Genomic DNA, 18,351 nt, shown 5'->3' on the forward strand with positions numbered 1-18,351 from the left:
AAAAAAAAAAAAAAAAAAAAAAAAAAAAAAAAAAAAAAAAAAAAAAAAAAAAAAAAAAAAAGAAAAAAAAAAGAAAAAAAATTCTGGTATTAAGGTCAGGTCAGTTTTATTTATAATTTCCTCTGATTTTGCCACATCCATCCCTCAGCATGATATGCCAAGCACAGAGCAGTAGAATCTGGTTCTTCCTTTTCTTTGCAACTGAAAAATTGTGGACAGTCCACAGTGCGTTTTGTAGCTCCAAGGGACCCAAGAATTGTGAGGGTGTTTTTATATTGTATTCACTTTTTGCACAAATTTTGATTTCACAATCACATCTACTTCTGATATTAATGCTCCTATTGTCGTTCACCRAGACTTAATGGAAATTTTCCTGTATTTTCAGTTAACACTGCTTTATTTGCTGTTTGTGCACAGCATGTGATAAAGAGCTGKTTTTTTTATTCCTCTGCTCTCTGCAAGGTCGAAGGAGAACTAGCAGTGCTACAAGTCTGATTAAGTCTCCCTATGCAAAAAGTTTAAATGGGATTTAATTTAAAATCACTGGGTCATGGTAGTGACTACAGTGCCTCTTTAAATCTATTCATTTATAATATGACTTTTTATTACAGTTGGGTTTTCTAAAAAAAAATATTACGTTAATCTGATTGTTGCTTTTAATATATTTTATTAATAAATATAGCTGTATTATAATAAAACTGTAGCTGGTTTATACTGATACTGTATTCTTATTTTGATAATGGCATGGTAGCCATTATTCTGGATATGGTTTCTGATTGCATAAAAATCAAATGGACTTCCTTACAGATAAAACAATTACAATTTGACAAAAGTCTGGGCAGATGGAAAAACAGTGATGAAAGATCCTCATTGCATTTCTTTTCAGATGGTTTCTAGAAGGTATTTACTCTTTGTAGAGTGACTTCATCTTCTAAACCATGGTTTAGGATTCATTGTCCTGCCCCTCTCAGTCCACCACTGCCAGCGCTTGYCCCTCACTAGCAGGGGAGAGGATTCAAGGCCAGTTCTGTCCTGTGGAGCAACATTGTCCCATTCTCATTTGCTGTTTTTCTCTGGTTAGGTTTTTAAGCATGTGGTTGGACTCTTGAATTTTGCAGGGAGTTGTTTCAGTGGTGGGCCTTTTTGGTTTCTATGGTGAATCCATCAGGAAACAAAAAACAGCTTTTTGGTCCAAACATATTCAATTGCTGGGTACTACCTCTGTGTGTTCTGCTGCTTGTGAGGCAGAAAAAATGGAGAAAAGTATGGCAAAATGCTTTATATTATCTATAGTGTGAAGGTCCTGCCACATTTCCTTCTGCATCAAGCACGTCATGTTGCTCTGTCATCAAGATGTTCATGAGTGAGAAATGACAAAAGTTGTACCACAGTGAAACGTTCAGAGAATAAAAGCAGATATGTAAAATCTGACTAAATAAGAACTTGGAAGRTTTTGTGTGGTTTTTTATTCTATGAAAATATGCATCTCCAAAACAAATCAAAAGAAATTAAAATGGTGAGWCACTGATAGGTGAGTCAAGAAATRGGATTTCTGAGGAAAAGAAACATGTATTTTCAGAATAAGCCTCAAATATCAGAAATAAATGTCCTTCCTTTTTACTGCAGTGTTACAGCTGTTCATGCAAGTTAAGYCTTAATTTAGAATATCAAGGTGCAATTAGGTTTTTTTTTTTTTAAGTTATCACAGTTTGGTTAACATTTGTTTGCATTCATGTGTCCTTTTTCCATTTTCATTTCATACGTTCCTGAATTTCTGTTTTTAATCAAAATGCAATGAGCAAAAAGTCTTAAAACAGTAATAGTTACATTGGGAGAACTAGCCAGTTTCACAGATTCAAAAGTACTTAGTGTCTAAATCAACATATGAATTTTTGTCCTTTTGGATTTGCTTCCTTTCTTTGTTTCAGAAATCTAAGAAATATCCATGGCAGAGCAAAGTAAAACATTCCATTTGTCTGACTGTGGTCCAGTCCCATAGAAATTTTATCATGTGAACACAAAGAACAATTTTATTTTCAAAGATGCCAGTTCTCAACAGACCTACAAYGCTGGTTTTGGAATGTAAACAAAAAGTTTAAACAAGTGAAGAAGCACAGGAAAGCAGCTAAAATTCTGATTAAGTCATTGATGTTTCATCCTTGACCAACCTAATCCATTCTTAATACCTTGTCATGATTCTTTGATAATTAGYTAGTCTTAGTTGGGTTTTACTGCTGCATAAGTGTTTTATGACCTCAAGTCTTAAGCTGGATTTAAKCTCTATAAATAAAAACTATACTAGATAGCTACTGTAAAACAAAAGAATACCGATAAATTTACCTTTCCATGAAATTCCATGTAWTTGCAGCTGAACATTTTGATTACCTACTATATTTATGCATAATTTTGAATTTWAAAATGATGAAAAATCTGGTCCTAAAAGCACAACCTGTGTTGCTTGGAAAGTAATTTTTCAAATTTAAACTTGTGTTTGAATTTAAATTATCTTTAAAATGTCAGTGGAAATATATTTGTGGTGCTTTATAAAAACTAATGACTTTCTGACAAAAATATTAAGTTAACCTTAGTTCGTCTTTCCTTAAATTTTATTTTAAAAATAAAGATGGTATTTGACTGGGGATGTGGTCATAATTATCTTGAATCAAATCTAAACTTTTAAACTAAAACTCTTCAGAGACAAACTTCAAAGGGAGTGAGAAGAAGGAACATTAAGGATAGTTTTGGCTTAAGTTAGAAAGTTTATTTGTACTACTGTGGTGTCTTAGCAGCCTATAGAATTGTGATGTAGTGTTAGTTTCTCTCAAGAGACTGAAAGATAATGCTTAGAAATTCATGGTGTTAGGAACACAGCTATGAAAAAACATCAGCGGGGTGGCACTTTAAATGTGTAGTTRATATGTTGTAATAGATGCTAGTAAAGGGCTCCAGGCTGAGCTTATAACACTTGGAGATTCTTTTTGAATTATGATTGTAGAGTGAGAAGGGCAAATGAAATAAAGCTTACATAGACAAGGTGTTCATACATACAAGTAGTTTGATGGTCACAAGTTGGGTTTCTTAAAATCAAATTAAAAAAAAATCATTTTCCTGACCAAATGAACTTTCAGCTCATTCTTATAGCCTTAATAATTATAATATACTCTGTTTAGCTCTTTCAGCAATTAAAAGATACCTGGCATATTTTGGTTTTATCTTCTGCAAATGGGCTTTGGTGTTGTAGTTCAAATGTTTGTAGATTGAAAGTGTAGTTTGATAAAAGCATGGATGGATTGCAATCTTGTCTGTTATGTTCTGCTGTGGAAAAATACAGACATTGACATTAGAAATTAAAATAAAACCATTATATCTGTGTCAGAAAATGAGCATGGAACGTCATCAAATCCTGTAAAATGGTAAAATTCTGGAAATGCTGAAGTACTACTCTGTTACCTTCTTTCTGCAGCTCAGAAAGTGAATCTGGCTCCCAAAGTGCATGCGATCAGCTTGTGACCCCCACGGCATTGGCAGCTTGTACCAGGGTTGACTCCTGTTTTACTCCTTGGTTTGTGCCATCACTGAGTGTCTTGATCCAATTTACCTGTTTGGAAGTCCACCTATGCCATCATCTTGATCAACTCGGCACAGGTATGTACTGCTTTATGCAGAAYAATAAAAGCATGTGCTTCCCAGACRCTGCTTCACCACTCTTTTGCTCTGTGTAGTCCTCACATCCTCATTCAAATAGGCATGCCTGAAATAAGCTCTCACAAAGAGAGTGGCACGGGCTTCAGGCTCAAACCAATGGTTTGGRTGCTCTGAGCCAGTCCCCACGGTCGGCAGCGAGCGGCGTGAGCAGCCCCTTCCTGCCTCCGGAACGGGTAACTGTAGAAGCYGTCTGCCTTTCATAGTCTGATTAGGGACAGCAGGTGCCACTTTACTTTTGAGCCATCTTAGTGAATGAATTTGATCTTTTACATTTTCCAGCGTATTAACAGYACTATTAAAATATTTGAAGATTTTGCAGCCCTCTTAGTAGGAATTCCTTGGAAGAGCTCTGAGAACTGCAGATTTAAGTTATTTCAGTTATGATCACTTTTGGAGCTACATCTGGTTTTGTTCAGTGCTCTCTGTCATTGCATTAATGGCAAATGCATTCCAAGAGATCTTTAGATTATTGTCTGATTTTCAAATGCCAGGAATGCTTTCTATGGAAGATGGGCAAACTTCTTGGATAATTTTGACAGAGACAGCTTTCTTTGTGAGTAGTTTTTGTGCTTCTGCAAGTATTATAATGTATTCATTATCAAATCATACCRGCATTCAATGTCTAGCAAAAAATTTCTTCTCTATCTGCTACTGCTATCAGTACATAATCTTCCTCACTATTACACTTCAATTCCAGATGCTCAGTCTTTAAAATTACACATACAGGAAAAGGCAAAAATCAGATTAAAATCAAACACAGCTGTTTTATTTCTCAACAGYGATTGAGTTTATGCTGTTGTTACTGTTGTTATAGAATCTAAAGGCCTTAAGTTTTGGGGCTCCTCTGTGCTATGTTATACACAAAGGGAGCGCAAAACTTGTATCCATTACACTTTTGTAGAATAACAGGGCTTGATCCTGGATAGGGATGAGTGTTTTGGTTCCAAATCCGTAAAGCACTAGAGCATATGCTAATTTTAAGCATGTGAGTAGTTCCAGCAACATAAATAATAACATCAATGGAAATATTTGCATGCTTAATGTTACACAARGGGCGTACGTGCCTTGCAGTGTCTGCTGCCTCAGTGCTCAGCACTTTGCACAACTGAGACTTCAGTGAATGAGATAAAATCTGGTTTGTGATACATTTCTCATGCTTTAGTCTCAGGATGCTGTTTTGTTTCATTTCTAGTTTTATGTATGTATTATTTCTAATATATCGCATTTTAGTGGGTTTTGGTCTTGAACTGTCCATAATTGCAGCAAAGACAACTTCCAATGTTGGCCTACACAGTCACACGTCAGCAAATACTATATTGCTAATTTTTRTTATGTTTGTAATGTGCTGTGTGTGGAATGTCATATACACCTACTGTAGCAAAAATTCTCACAGAAATGGGGTCTCTGTTCCAAATAGGTGTCAGTCTGAAGCATAGAGCAGTTTGCAGATGAAGCAGTTTTGCTGGCTGCTCTATTTACCATAAAAAGAATTTTGGTTTGCAGACACTTGTTGTTTGCAGCTTCTATTAATTAACATACTGTTTTACATCTARCAAATAGTGTGAACAAGATTCATTTCAGATTTCAGAAATGTCAGCTCTTTAATGAATTTTACTTGTTTTCATCTTATGTACAAGCAGTAAAAACACAATTTACAAAAATATACAGAATGCAGCAATGGTGATATTCTAGTCTTGTTTGTTCTTTTACTTTTCAGCACCACCAAAGTTCCTTCAGCCATTTCTATCTGATAAGAACATGCCATCTGAACTAGAATACATGATCATTTCCTTTGATGAGCCTCATGTATATCTTCGTCAGTGGAATGATGAGTCAATGTTCCAGGAGATCCAGTTTTCGACTCAAGCTGACTGTAAACTTCTGGAATGTCGAAATGTGACCATGCAGAGTGTTGTGAAGCCTTTCAAAATCTGGGGGCAGGTTGCTATTTCCAGCAGCACTGCAGGAAGGCTGTTGGACTGCACGATAATGGTTGACCCTATTTTCATCAACTTTGGCCAATATGCACTTCATTCTCTAAATACAGCAATTCAAGCTTGGCAACAGGTATGCAAATACAATAATAAGAAAAAATGTAACTATTGTGATTAATTTAATAGGAAATTAGAATATCAACTGCTTTCCGYAAAAATATTCCAATAAACTGCTTTCCGTAAAAATATTCCAATATGTAAAAGCTCTAAGTTATACTGAAAGAGATTTTTCCTTATAAATATTAATTCTTTGTTAACAGAGTTAGGAGAAAAATATGTAAAAGTAAATGTAGCCAGAAATGCCTGAGTTTCAGTGAAACTACAGGGATTCATATCAGAGTAATCAAAATCCTGCTCTTGAAATGCAAAATATTCCATTAATTTATGAAAAGGTGAGTGCCACATGATGCGTCAGCTCAGCTCGGTCTGAGCAGCAGAGCATATTGTTTCCAGCTACTGCTTCCATCCTTACTGAAGTTGCACACTGGTTTCACATTACATTCTCTGCAAGCAGCATTAATGGCTGAAGCCAGTCCCAGTATAAGAAACTTGCTTCTGCAATGACCCCTCAAAGGCCTGTAATTCCCTTACTCCACTATAGCCTTGAAATCAAATCATTCTCTTCATCTGCCTGAAGACCTATGTGGAGCCTGGGAATTAATTACCTATCATGGCACTACAATAACATAGCCCCCAAAAAAGGATAAAACATCTGTTTTATATCAAAAAATTCTTTTTTAAGGGCATTCCATGGTTTTCTTGTTGCAAAAGGACATTCATAAAACAAGATCTAGTGTGATTTAAATCTTTACAGCTGGCTCAAATATCAATGTGAACAAAAATCTTTGTAGCTCCAATTTCTGTTTCTTGTCATATTTTGAACAATGCTTTTAATAAAAAACAAACATAGAAAGTATAAGAGAGTCTTTGGTAGGCTGTTTAAACCCAAAATATTTCTGACTTAGTACTAGTCCCTCATCTAAGACATGTGTGGCAACTACTGCAAAATGGCCTTCAGAAAGGTCAGTTTCCTCTTAGGATGGGGAAAAAAAGATCTCTCAGACATAGCTATACATATAAATAAAATATGGTGCATAAATATTTAAATGTTTTAAACCACATCACAGTGTGAATGACTGACTGACTACTCTGTGCCTTGAAGGAATATTCTGAGTTGAAAAAAATGGAATTGTATATTTGATTAAGTAGAGCCATATGTCGCACAGTATATTGCTGACAGGTACATTCTAAGAATAGTTGGTACTGATTTATACATGGATTTGGCAATGTTAACATGGGCCACAGGAGGATATACTTCTGTAATTGTTGCTGTAATTTTCTTGTTTCCTCTCATGTCAGGGGTACTTGCCACCATGTTCTGATGTGGTGGGTATCTAGCCCTGAGTATTTGAGATTAAAAACTAGCAATGCTTTGAAATTAGGGAACAGTTAACACGCAACTGGGTTCAAAATGGCTTATTAAATTAATTGTTGCCAAGATGTTTTTTATGTGACTTTACCTCCAGTTTGGGGGCTTGGCATGCACTGCTCAGAGAGGGAATAAATTTCCCAGTAATAAGCATTGTTTGATGTTTGCTGTTCACACRAAATGCAATATAAATACTACAGCTAGAAGCATAAATGTAATAACCAGGAGAGGTTATTTGAATTCTCCACATATTTTTTGCTGGATTAAAATCTGCAACAAGTGATGTTGGAGTCAATAGACAGACAGATGAAGCATGAAACAATTTGGCCATGCACCTTTACGTCAGGAGCTCAGAACTAACAGAAGCCTCTGTCAGTTTCTTTATTTCCTCGATGTGGACTGATTTGTTGTTGTTGTTGATCTTTGGTTTTTGATTGGTTTGGGGTCTTTTTATTAAGTAATGGTGAACATTTTGGAAGTAGATTAAACCTAAAAAATACCAGCTTTATATTTCTAAGTCACATGCTGGAAATCTGAGAGGATTAGCACTTTTTAAAAACCGTTTTCCCCTTTTGACATATTTCACTGTCTAATCTGAAATCCCTGTTTAACTACAAGCAGTAACTGGCTAATGCACATCTAAATGCAGAGCTACAGTAATGGGTTAGATAGTTAAAAACCTGGGCAAGGAACTTCAAGATTGTTAATTTTGTTAATGTTGTTAATGTTGTTAATGTTGTTAATTGAGTTTTATTATTCAATAATAACACAACACACTGTCAAGTGAGATCGAAAATGTATGTCTCCTCTGAATATACATGTGGTAGAGTGTGTGGTGTCTTTTCCCTTTATTTGAGCATTTAAGCCATCACAAATTGTTTTACAGCCTTAGTGCTTTGAGATATGTAGAGGCAGAGGGTCAGCAGAGAAAACAGCTCCCCAGGTATGGCACTAAGTGTTATTCCTGGGAAAAAGCTTTTCCTTTGTGGTCTCTTATGGCGACTGCTTTCCTAAACTACTCAAAAGTTAGAAAAGCTCCTGTTTTAAACCTGTTTTAGAGCACTAGAACTTCTTTTCCTCGAGGTGTGCCTAGTGCTTAACCTTTCTGTTGGCAGTTGCATAAGTTTTCTTAATGAGCTGGGATCAGTCAAAAGGACATCTGTGATTACAGTAGTTTCCCCATCTTTCTACCATAAGCACAAAGAACAAAGGGGGAAGGATACAGAAAGTTTCTGGCTGAAAATGTCTGGACATTGCTATGAAAGTGAAGTGTAAAGAATCCTAAGGAAAATGTTCTTTTCTCTTAGAGGASCTTCAAGGGAGATGAGAAATTGTTAAAGACTTCACATTAAAAAAAATTGTTAGGGGGTGTGTGTGTGTACATGAGAGGGAGAGAAAAAACTTGCAAAGGTCTTTGGTAGCTTGTGAAGCACAAAGAAAATAATTTTGTGCATATGAAGAGGCCTAGGCTTTTATGGTGTGAGTTTTTTCCAGATCCAGAAATGCTTTGAAATAGCTGTGAGCTAAGACACGAGCAGAAAGTTCTGACACTGGGGAAGCCTGGTGACTAGTATTATGTGGGATGTTTCTCCCCCTCTCTGAATAGAATTTACAAAATATTTGAAAGCCCAATAAAGGAGAGACACTTTCCAGGCCTCTCTGAGAGAAAAGAACAGCTGAAAAATGATCTAAAGAGGGGCAGGAAATTGTCCCCTRGGAACTGACCGTAATCTGTATCTGATTCAGGCTGTTAATCTTTTGCTGATTCTTTTGATTTGCTGTTTTAATTCAGAGAGGGATTTTTTTTTCCTGATCCCCACTTAGGTGTTTTCAGCTCCTGGAGTATCATTCAGTCCTTCGGCATCATTGCCACACAAATGGCCCAGTTCTATTTGGTTTTATCATGGCTGGTTTCCCTAGATATTCTCCTATCAATCCAGATTTCTTCACTMCATCCTTTTGCTGTTTATTCTTCCYTTTCCATTTACCCTAGAAGTTTCTACCATGAGACTTCAGCAGCAATGTGGGATCCAGTTCCCTGTGGTGGGTGCAGGGTGCTGCTGCTGCAGATGCCCAGGGACAAAGAAGCATGAGTGTCCAGTGCATAGTTGCCTCAGTGAGCTAAAGCATCCTCATGCTTCCTTGATGTTCCTGCAGTCATCTGTTATTATCAAGACTGGAAGTATCAGCAGCTTTCTCTTAATCCTGGCTGCACAGAGAAAAGCCTTATTATGCAAATCTTGGTGTTTCCTTGGTTAAAACTTTGGAACTATTATAAAATAGAGCCTAAAATACCTCTTTCACTTAACTTTGAGCAGTGTTGCTGTTAAAAGCAAGTCTAGCTTTCAAGAGGAATGATTAATGGCAGTCATTCATCAGCACCAAAATATGTGCAAGTCTATTAGTAATTCCTGATAGGATAATATTCCCCCAGCAGAATTTACAAGTTCTCTGCATGCCAAAAACTTGCTGGATTCTCTTTTSCCTCTGGAAAAGGTAAAAACCCACCAAGTTTGTATTTACTTACTTGAAATTAAGTGAGCTAGTAAGGTAAAAAGAAGAAAGTTCATCATCTTACGGCATTGTTCTTTCAATCTCTGTGTAATCAGCAAGAAAAAGTATTTGAATGAAAAGAAAAAGTTTCTCTTAAATTCCCYTGGGGTTGTGAATAGGTTTGACTCTCACAACATACTGAGCTCTGCAGATAGTAAATCCTCCCTTTTAAAAAGAACATTTTGCAAAGCTGTAACAGGAAAATATATATATTTGCGGTAGACTTATGGGTATGTGGGTATGGCAGCTTGACAGTAAAAAGTCATAGATCCTCCACTAGAAAATGCCAAAATAAACTCTGCACTCTGAAGGGGCACTGTAAATGTCAGCCTTTAGCACATYCAGACCTGCTACTGAATGTGATACAGACATATTGCTCTGTAAAGAGTTTTGCTGCTTGGAAGGAGTKCAGTTTTGGTTATGCTCACCTGACCCCTGTTTCACAAAAGATACCTGATCTTATGCAGAAGAAGTCATGAGATTCGAGAAGAAGTTTTAATCTGAATATTCTCATGCTTAAATATTCCTAGGGTGAATAGCATTTGCACAAATACTCCCAAGCAATCATTCAGACATTTAGTTACAGAAGGAATTACAATCTGCTTTAATGAAGGACAAGAGGCAATGGACACAAACTGAAACAGAGGAAGTTCCATTTSAATGTCATGAAAAACATATTTACTGTGAGGGTGGCCAATCAGTGGAACAGATTGCCCAGAGTGGTTGTGGAGTCTCCCTCTTTGGAGTAGTGTTTTGGATCCCTGTGTGTATGGGAACCTGTGCAGCTTGCTCCAGGTCAACCTGCTTTGGCAGGTGTTGGACTAGGTGATCTCCAAAAACCCTTCCAGCCCCAGACATCCTGGGGTTCTGCCTGTAGGTGCAYCTTAGGTTGTTCTGGGGTAGCCAGTAGTGAATGTGCATTCAGGGATGCTAAATTGGACATACCTTCCACACTTCTCAGAAAAGCTTCCATGTGCATMACACAGTAGTGTTGCTACAAGCGATGTACTAAACTGATTTTCATGGATAACTGAGGCTGCATAGGGATYCATGAGGAGATATTTCTCTGCGTCTTGTATGATCTCTGAATTTTTGCAGGCTTCCAGACACATTGTTATCAAAGAGCTAAGGGACCCATATGATTAAAGTCAGAGAAGGTGCTAGCTTTGTTGTGTCTGTTTAAAAGGCCCACTGAGAGCAGAGAGCAGAAGCAGAAACAGCTCTCAAAAACAATGGAGGTTCCATAAGTTAGAGAAAACATCATGGGAAGAARGGATGAGAAAAGAGTAGCTGAGCTCTGTTGTGAAGAGGGAAACCAGCCAACAGAAAAATATTGTCATAAGCATGTGCTAGGAAAAATGGGTCAAATAGAACAAAAACCACAAAAAGATGAATTCTTTGTTAGAACTGCATAAAGACTATCCAAATATTGGTTTCTTCAAGTAATCATTATGGTTGCTGGATAGTTGTTTGTAAGTGGAAGGTGCCAGCCCACTATGACTAGGGCAGAAATAAATGAGAGATGATCTCCAGATCRAATTGTTGGTCACACTTTGGGCTCTCCCATACAGGGGATTATAGTTTGTGCCTTCAGGGGTGGAAGACCTGTAGTTCTGGCAATTTTTATGACTAATATATAGTCTCATTCTGTCAACAGAGTGACAAGCAGCCAGAAGAAAAGCAGAAAGAGAGGGATGGAAAAATGCTGGAAAAAAATATTGTAAAATCTAAAATACTTCTAAAACCGATGGGGTTTTTTTCCCCCCATTTAAATGGCATAATCCATTTTCAAATTAGCCTCATGGAGCTGTGAAAATACTCTTCCTGCATCTCCTTTTTTTTTCTTTAGTTGTCTTTTCAAGTGTTGTGCTATCAGGAAGGAAAGTCTTCTGCTGTTCCACGGCAATATTTCAAAGTAGAAGCAGAAGCTGAGGAAGAGGAATTGTAACCTGTTGGCCTGAGAGCTCAGTTGTCAAGCAGTGAGAAATTTCTTCATGCCTCTCTGCTCAGCCTGTTGTACCCAGTCTGCCCTATGTAACATGTAATTTTCCACCGAATTCAATGTTGTTGAAGTTTTTTACCCAAATTAGAAAATTTCGTTTTTATTGTAGTTTTAAATCTATAAGATTTGCATTACAGAAACATAAAGTAATATAAACATAAAGAGCCTTAGGATATATTTTGTCAACCCAAAAACTAGATTTTGCAGAGAGTACTATGAGGCCAAAGCTAAGGGAAGAGATCTTGCATTTCTGTGTTGTAACAGTTGCCACTGGGCAGGCAGCTGCCAAATGTCCTGACATTGATTCTTTCTGGCTTTTGTATCCCTTTCCTTTCAGAACCGATGCCCTGAGGCAGAGGAGTTTGTCTTCAGCCATTTCGTGATCTGCAATGACACACAGGAGACGCTGCGGTTTGGCCAGGTGGACACTGATGAGAATATTTTGCTGGCAACTCTCCACAGCCACCAGTACAGCTGGCGCTCGCACAAGTCCCCTCAGGTACGTCAGAAACCTTCTGATGGTGCCTTTATGCAGTGATTGCTTGGTTTTCTCTGTAGTGTCAACTCTCTCTAAAACTCCAGTTCCTTCAGGAGTCACACACTGGGGCTGCAACGCAGAGAAAAGGTAAACAAAGTGTGAGGAAAGCCAGAAGTCTTTAAAAATTACTCAAGGGTAGAACTTTTTGTAAAGCCGAGCGGTTGTGTGMAGCTTCTGAAAAAAGGAAGGACAGCTTGCCAGGTTTCTATAACTAAGCGATCAGTGTCTGTTTTCTGAGATGCACATGAGAGGTTTGGGGAATTTTTTTAATGAATTGTTTTTACCAGAAGCATCTGTTCRTTGAAATTGTTTGCAGAACGGGGTCAAACTGGACAAAGCTCTCAGCTTAGTGCWTGCCTTAGAAAAGATTTGAAATTGCCAGAAACACCCCACTTATTTAGTTTAAATAATACCGTTTCTGGGTTACTGKTTTTKGGGKKTTTTTTAAGGATAAACACTGAAACTGAAATAAAATATTTTTAAACTATCAGCAGGAAGTATTTCAATGAAACTATAGAATCATTTAAGCTGGAAAGACCTTTAAAATCATTGAGTCCAACCTAGTACTGCCAAGTCCATCACTAAACCATGTCCCTATGTGCCACATGCACACATCTTTTAAAGACTTTCAGGGATGGTGACTCATGCTGGGCAGCATGTTCCAATGCTTGACAACCCTTACTGTGAAGCAACTTTTCCTAATATCCAATCTAAACCTTCCTGGCACAACCTGAGGCCATTTCCTCTTGTCCCATTACCTCTTGTTACTTGGGAGAGGAAACCAACACTTGGGTGGTGGTGAAAAATAGACTTCTCATTTAATTCAAGACATGGCAAGAACTTAAATCTAATTTTAAAGTGTTTATGAAACAGCAGAACCTTTCTTCTCTTTTCTTAGACACTTTTCTTAGTGTGTACGCAGCTTTTCTTAGTGTGTACCCAGCTCCTGCTGAGTAGGAAACGAGAGACCTGTGCCACCCCATTTGCCAAGCAGTAGTCCTGCCCTGAAAAGTTGCTAAAATTTTTACACATCCTAGGAGGGATGTCGTGAATGGGAGTTCCTAACTCCTCTAGAGCCCTAGAAAATACCAGTCTTAGCATGTGAGAAAGAAAGTGAATTTTGAATGGTAATTCTWAACAGGAGCTGTGCCCACTTTCACTGCTGGCAAATTTCAAGTTACAGTAGGAGGCAGAGATGGCAAATTTACTCTGGTTTTCATTCATATGTCAGCTGGTGGATATGCAAACCTGCTGAATTKTACAYGAATGTGGTAATCTGTGCAGAGCAGATTCTGCCAGAGTAAACAGTTGCAGTTGACACTGAAGTCAAGGCATAAATTAAGAGGAAGCCAAACTAATAAAGGACCATGTTAGCCCAGCAACAGAGGAGCTGTTATTAAAAGTGTGTGCTGGTGCAATAATGACAGAGAGACTCCTTTGGAGACTTAGAGGCTCTGCAGTCCTGTATATCCCTTTCCATGTTTCAGGAAAACGTTTTCTCATACACCAAACCCATGTAATGCACTATCCCATAGTCATGCAAACCAAATGGTGAAAGTGCTCTGTGCAGCTGGGCATGTGTCAGAGTGTGAGACAGGACCCCCACTCATCAGGTGACATAGGATTACAATTGTTCAAATTCCCTTTGGTTGTGTGAGGGAGAAAGAAAACCAGCTAAGTGTGACCTATATTTCATAACCAATTACCCCTTGCATTTCTAGCAACCACCCAAAATTACATTTAAGCTTTTTCATAAATACCTGGAAGAAGAAGGAAATATTTAAAGAAATTGTAAATAAACCCAGAACTAAGTAAGGCTTTCCTCTTCAAAATTTGTTGTATCCATTTTCYGGTTACTTACATGAAATTATTCAGTTTTGAGAATCCCTGTATTAGACAGATCTGCTAAAGGTGTAGTTCTGATTATGGTGTATATTCAGTAAGGGTGCAAACTGGAAAGAGTTTTGAAAATAAAGATTATCTCAAGCAAGTGAAAAATTAAAGATTTAAAATGACAACTCATTACTGATGCTTTCTCTTAGTTGCAACTGAACTTCTTAAGACCACCAGCAGAATATATGGTGCATATATAGATGCATTAGCATCTAACACCTGGAAAACTTCAACTGTGCTTTCAGTCACAAACCTGAGCAGTGTAAAACATTTCATTTTCATGGCTGCTATGAAATGTAAGTTTCTTATTAAATGAAAAATAAACGTGCAGGATGAAAGGTGGCAAAGTCCATCAGAAAACCAAATCACACATGAGGGAGTAGGAGCTTCAGATTCATTTGTCAGATATTCATTCTTCAGCTGACAGTTGGTGATGTCAAAGGGTTTCCCCATTGTGTTTTGCTCTGATCAGATTTAGATTCACTGAAGAACTGGGTTGATAAACAGTCAGGAATGTCATGATGGATTTGCATGTCCCAGGAGATGGCAAAGCTAACAGCTCACTCCTGAGAGTGAGCCAGCAGCCTCTTCTAGCAGGGAGGTTATACCTCCCTTGTCCCAACCTTTGGAATAATTTCAAGATGATTTCTGCTCTCTTAACATTTTTAAACAGCCATCTCTTGCTGGGAAGTTTAGAGACTAAAAGACATCACTGAGCTAATTTGACTGAAACTATATGGAAGTGCAGGTTCTGTCTCATTGCTGAGATAGAAACAAACTTTCTTTACAAAGGTCTTGTAAAGAGACAACCTTGGCATTCTCCTGTAAGCTTATTTATTTGCTTATTGCCAATACGAGTCATTGTAAATACAGCATGCTTCAGAATGGCAGTTCATCTAAACAGTGCARTGCTTTATCATTTTAAATAATACAAAACAATTTTGTTAAAATATTATAACAAACGCTGTCATGTACATTTTTTAATGATTAATACAAATCCTTGAAATTAAAGCGAAGACTCAATCAAGACATCAAGTTGTCCCTGTTATACTATGGCACTTTTCTAATTGCTTCCATGCAAAACTATCTAGCAGCTTGTTATCCAAAGGTCAGAATAATGCCCAAGCATGGACAAACCCTCTGAGTGTCATATTCGTGGAATGCTAGATGACTTCATAGTTATGAAATTATTTCATTTCTCATGATAATTCCTGACTTGCCAAGTTAGTGAATTTTAAGAACTCTGAGAGCAGATTGTAAGATAAATGTGAAATAATCCATACTTCTGGAGTCAGGGACTTCCCTCCAGGCATTAGTTCATACTTGACTTACTTGACTTACTCTTGGGGATAAAATGAGTTAGGACAAGGTCTTAGATACCACATTCTCTTACTGGGAAAGAAAACCAACTTGCACAACTTTGGCTGGCTCATGTTTCTTGTTACACAGGCACTAAGAAGCAGCGGTTGCCATGAAATACTTTATTTAACCTCTGCAAAATGTTTTTTTAGTATGGCAAGGCAGTTCAGCTAAACGAAAATAAATAGTTTTAAAAGGATTGTATTTCTTTTACAGTCACATCAATAAAATTCTCCATTTTTCTTTTGCTAATTAAGCATAAAGATGCAGTAATTGCCCATTTAAATTATTTAACACAATTAAATGCATACACACCTAAAATATTTTTAGCAAATAGTTTTATAAGGCTTTATTTACATTTAGAATTAATTTTATTATTAATGAAACTATAGGCTATCTTTTTTTAAAATTCAACTTTTTCATGTTACGAAAACAGCTATAGCATACCAAGAATTTGGATTTATCAGCTCTTGATGGTRTCCCTCCAACTGTTTGGCTTAACTTAAAGCTCCTTGCTTCCTTCATTTTTTCCCGGCCCGGATCCTTTACATTTCAGGGAACCTAACCTTTCCCTTTTAACTTTCACTCTGATTCCTGCAAGTCTCGCTAGTTTGGCTAATATTTCAGTAATAAGTCTGAGGTTCGATGCTCACTCTTCTGTGCCACTCCATCCCCCACATTTTCCTCAGATTTCATGAGKTTTTGGCCTTCCTTAGGGATAAGACACCCCCAACTATATAGTCCCTTTCAGAGTTGGGGTAGGTCCAAAACTGGTGATATTTGAGGCTTGAAGCAATTCTATCTAAAGCTGCCAGATTTTGTGAGTTCCTTTTGCAGAYATTAATGAAAGTTAGAGGTCTGTTAGATATCATTAAAAGGGAAGAGRAGATTCATCATTCCTGTCCTCTACAGACAACTCTGGCTCCTACAATATTATTGGATCCAGCCTGCTCTCCTTATCTTGATCTTCACATTGCTTTGTGGGATGGGCCCCTGTTACATCAAAAGTCATGTTTGTCTCCAAGACAGCTGTATTTTCAGATGAACTGGAGCATATGATACATAGGGTGAAACTCTAAAGTTTAGAAGAGATCAGATCTTCCTAGCAATTTACTCAGAGTTAAGGAATTCTGTCTTGCAAGACAGTAGGCAATTGGAGGGTCCCACTGGGGATCACAGCAAATGTAAAATCCAGATATTCATGTGAGAGTCCCCTGAATGTATTCTGCAGAGATTGTTTGCTTATGAATAGACAGCAAAAATTGTCTATAACATGCTGGTTATTACTAGTTGTTTTCTCCACASTCAAATTTCAGCAGAGTCCTTCGATGACACAGTGATGGATTTAAGTTTATTCCTTTGCTTTCTATGCAGGAYATAATGTTGCRTAGAAGTTTTTAGAAGTAGCAGCCMTCAAACCTTCCTTCAGTYTCCTCCCAAGGTTACAGTAACAGTCCATTTTCACTTTTCACTATTTTTAACTTGAAGCAATGGACGTAGTGGATAAAAATCAGTTCCTTTGTTGAACTGGGCAATGACTTCAATGAGAATGTGGTTATAAATAAAATAAATTTATTTCTTATTGAAGTCAGTAAATTTGCCTGACACTGTGTTACTTTATTGCTACTTATGTAGAATTTGAGGGGAAATATATGTACTGCTTATTTTTCTGATCATACACTTAAAGAGCCTTCAGTAGATATTAGTACTGGTTAGTACATTATTAATACCTTCACTRGAACACATTTAAAATTTTTCTTATTTCAAATAATGTGTCTGTGAACACAAATTCTGATAAAATTTTATAAACATATTTTAAAGGGCTGCTGTAGTTTTACAAGTAGCAAATTTGATATTTAAGAACTTCCTTCTCATTCTCCTACAAAAAAAAAGACGGAAKACAAATTTTGATTCTTGTTGCATGTCCAGCAGGATCACAGTTCATTGTTATTTATTTCCAAGTTGCAGTTCAGATATTGGGTTATATAATGTATGAAATTATATGCAGTACTGTGTGGGTTCAAACTTAGAAACTGTAGCTTACATAACCAATTTTTATTGGGATATTTTCCCATTTTACTGTTTAGGAATGTTGCAGGTTCTCTGAAAAGTCTGTTGTACTTTATGTAATTCTCTGCAGGTCATTTAGAGAACAACATCAGGCAAAAAAAGTTGTATGTTATTTTACACTGTTTAACTAGTGAGAAAAGTACTATTGCATTTATTTGGGGTCTTGCATTCTAAATCAATGCTTATACTGTRTTACATGAAATCGACTTTTTAGATAATACCTGGGGCAGATAAGGATTAATATTATCCTTGAACCCACATAATTTAGTTACTCTTCCTTAACCAAAAGACTCTTCTGCAGTGTGTAGAGTAAATTTGTACCTGTGAGGTTCAGGCCTGCTTTGCAGGTTGTGTTGAGGTTCAAACATCTCCTGGAGCCCCCAGGGTTGTGCTTGATCTGCCAAGTGTGACCTTTTCTCTATGAGCCATCAGGGRGTGTTGGAAATTACCTTTTTCCATGCTCTGTACTGGCCTTTTGTCTTACAAGGGTCGATGGCATAGAATCAGTCAGATCTCCCAGGGGACATGAGAAAATGAAGCCAAAGTGRAATTCAAGCTGTTTGGTGGTCACTGCAGCTGATAATGTGCAAAATAAATATTTCATTCACCGTTTTTCCAAATACTAGTTGTTTTTATTGTTGCAAATCCTAATTCTAGTCAAGAAACACCATGTATTGTGAAAACAGTAAAAATACAAATCAAGCTTCTCCTTTAATTTTTCACTTGAAAATTGCTTTAGCTTCAAATCTTAGGATTCAGCTCCCATYTCTAGAGCTACATTTCCTCCATGCTGCTGCATTATCACAGC

At 37.2% G+C, this 18,351-nt stretch overlaps 1 protein-coding gene across 8 annotated transcripts in view; it reads left to right on the forward strand.

Annotated features, from left to right (window-relative positions):
- VPS13B (vacuolar protein sorting 13 homolog B) overlaps positions 1-18,351 on the forward strand; it is a 423,643-nt gene that overhangs the window by 364,067 nt on the left and 41,225 nt on the right. For all 8 annotated transcript variants that reach the window (XM_057366267.1, XM_057366269.1, XM_057366268.1 and 5 more), the window contains exons 41-43: positions 3,464-3,645; positions 5,423-5,772; positions 12,021-12,182. In XM_057366267.1, coding sequence (XP_057222250.1) covers positions 3,464-3,645; positions 5,423-5,772; positions 12,021-12,182 — 694 coding nt within the window. The remainder of the gene's footprint in view (positions 1-3,463; positions 3,646-5,422; positions 5,773-12,020; positions 12,183-18,351) is intronic.

This window comes from Malurus melanocephalus, unplaced genomic scaffold, assembly GCF_030028575.1.
Source record: "Malurus melanocephalus ecotype Western Australia unplaced genomic scaffold, MMel_1.1 scaffold_62, whole genome shotgun sequence".
NCBI classification, from domain to species: domain Eukaryota; kingdom Metazoa; phylum Chordata; class Aves; order Passeriformes; family Maluridae; genus Malurus; species Malurus melanocephalus.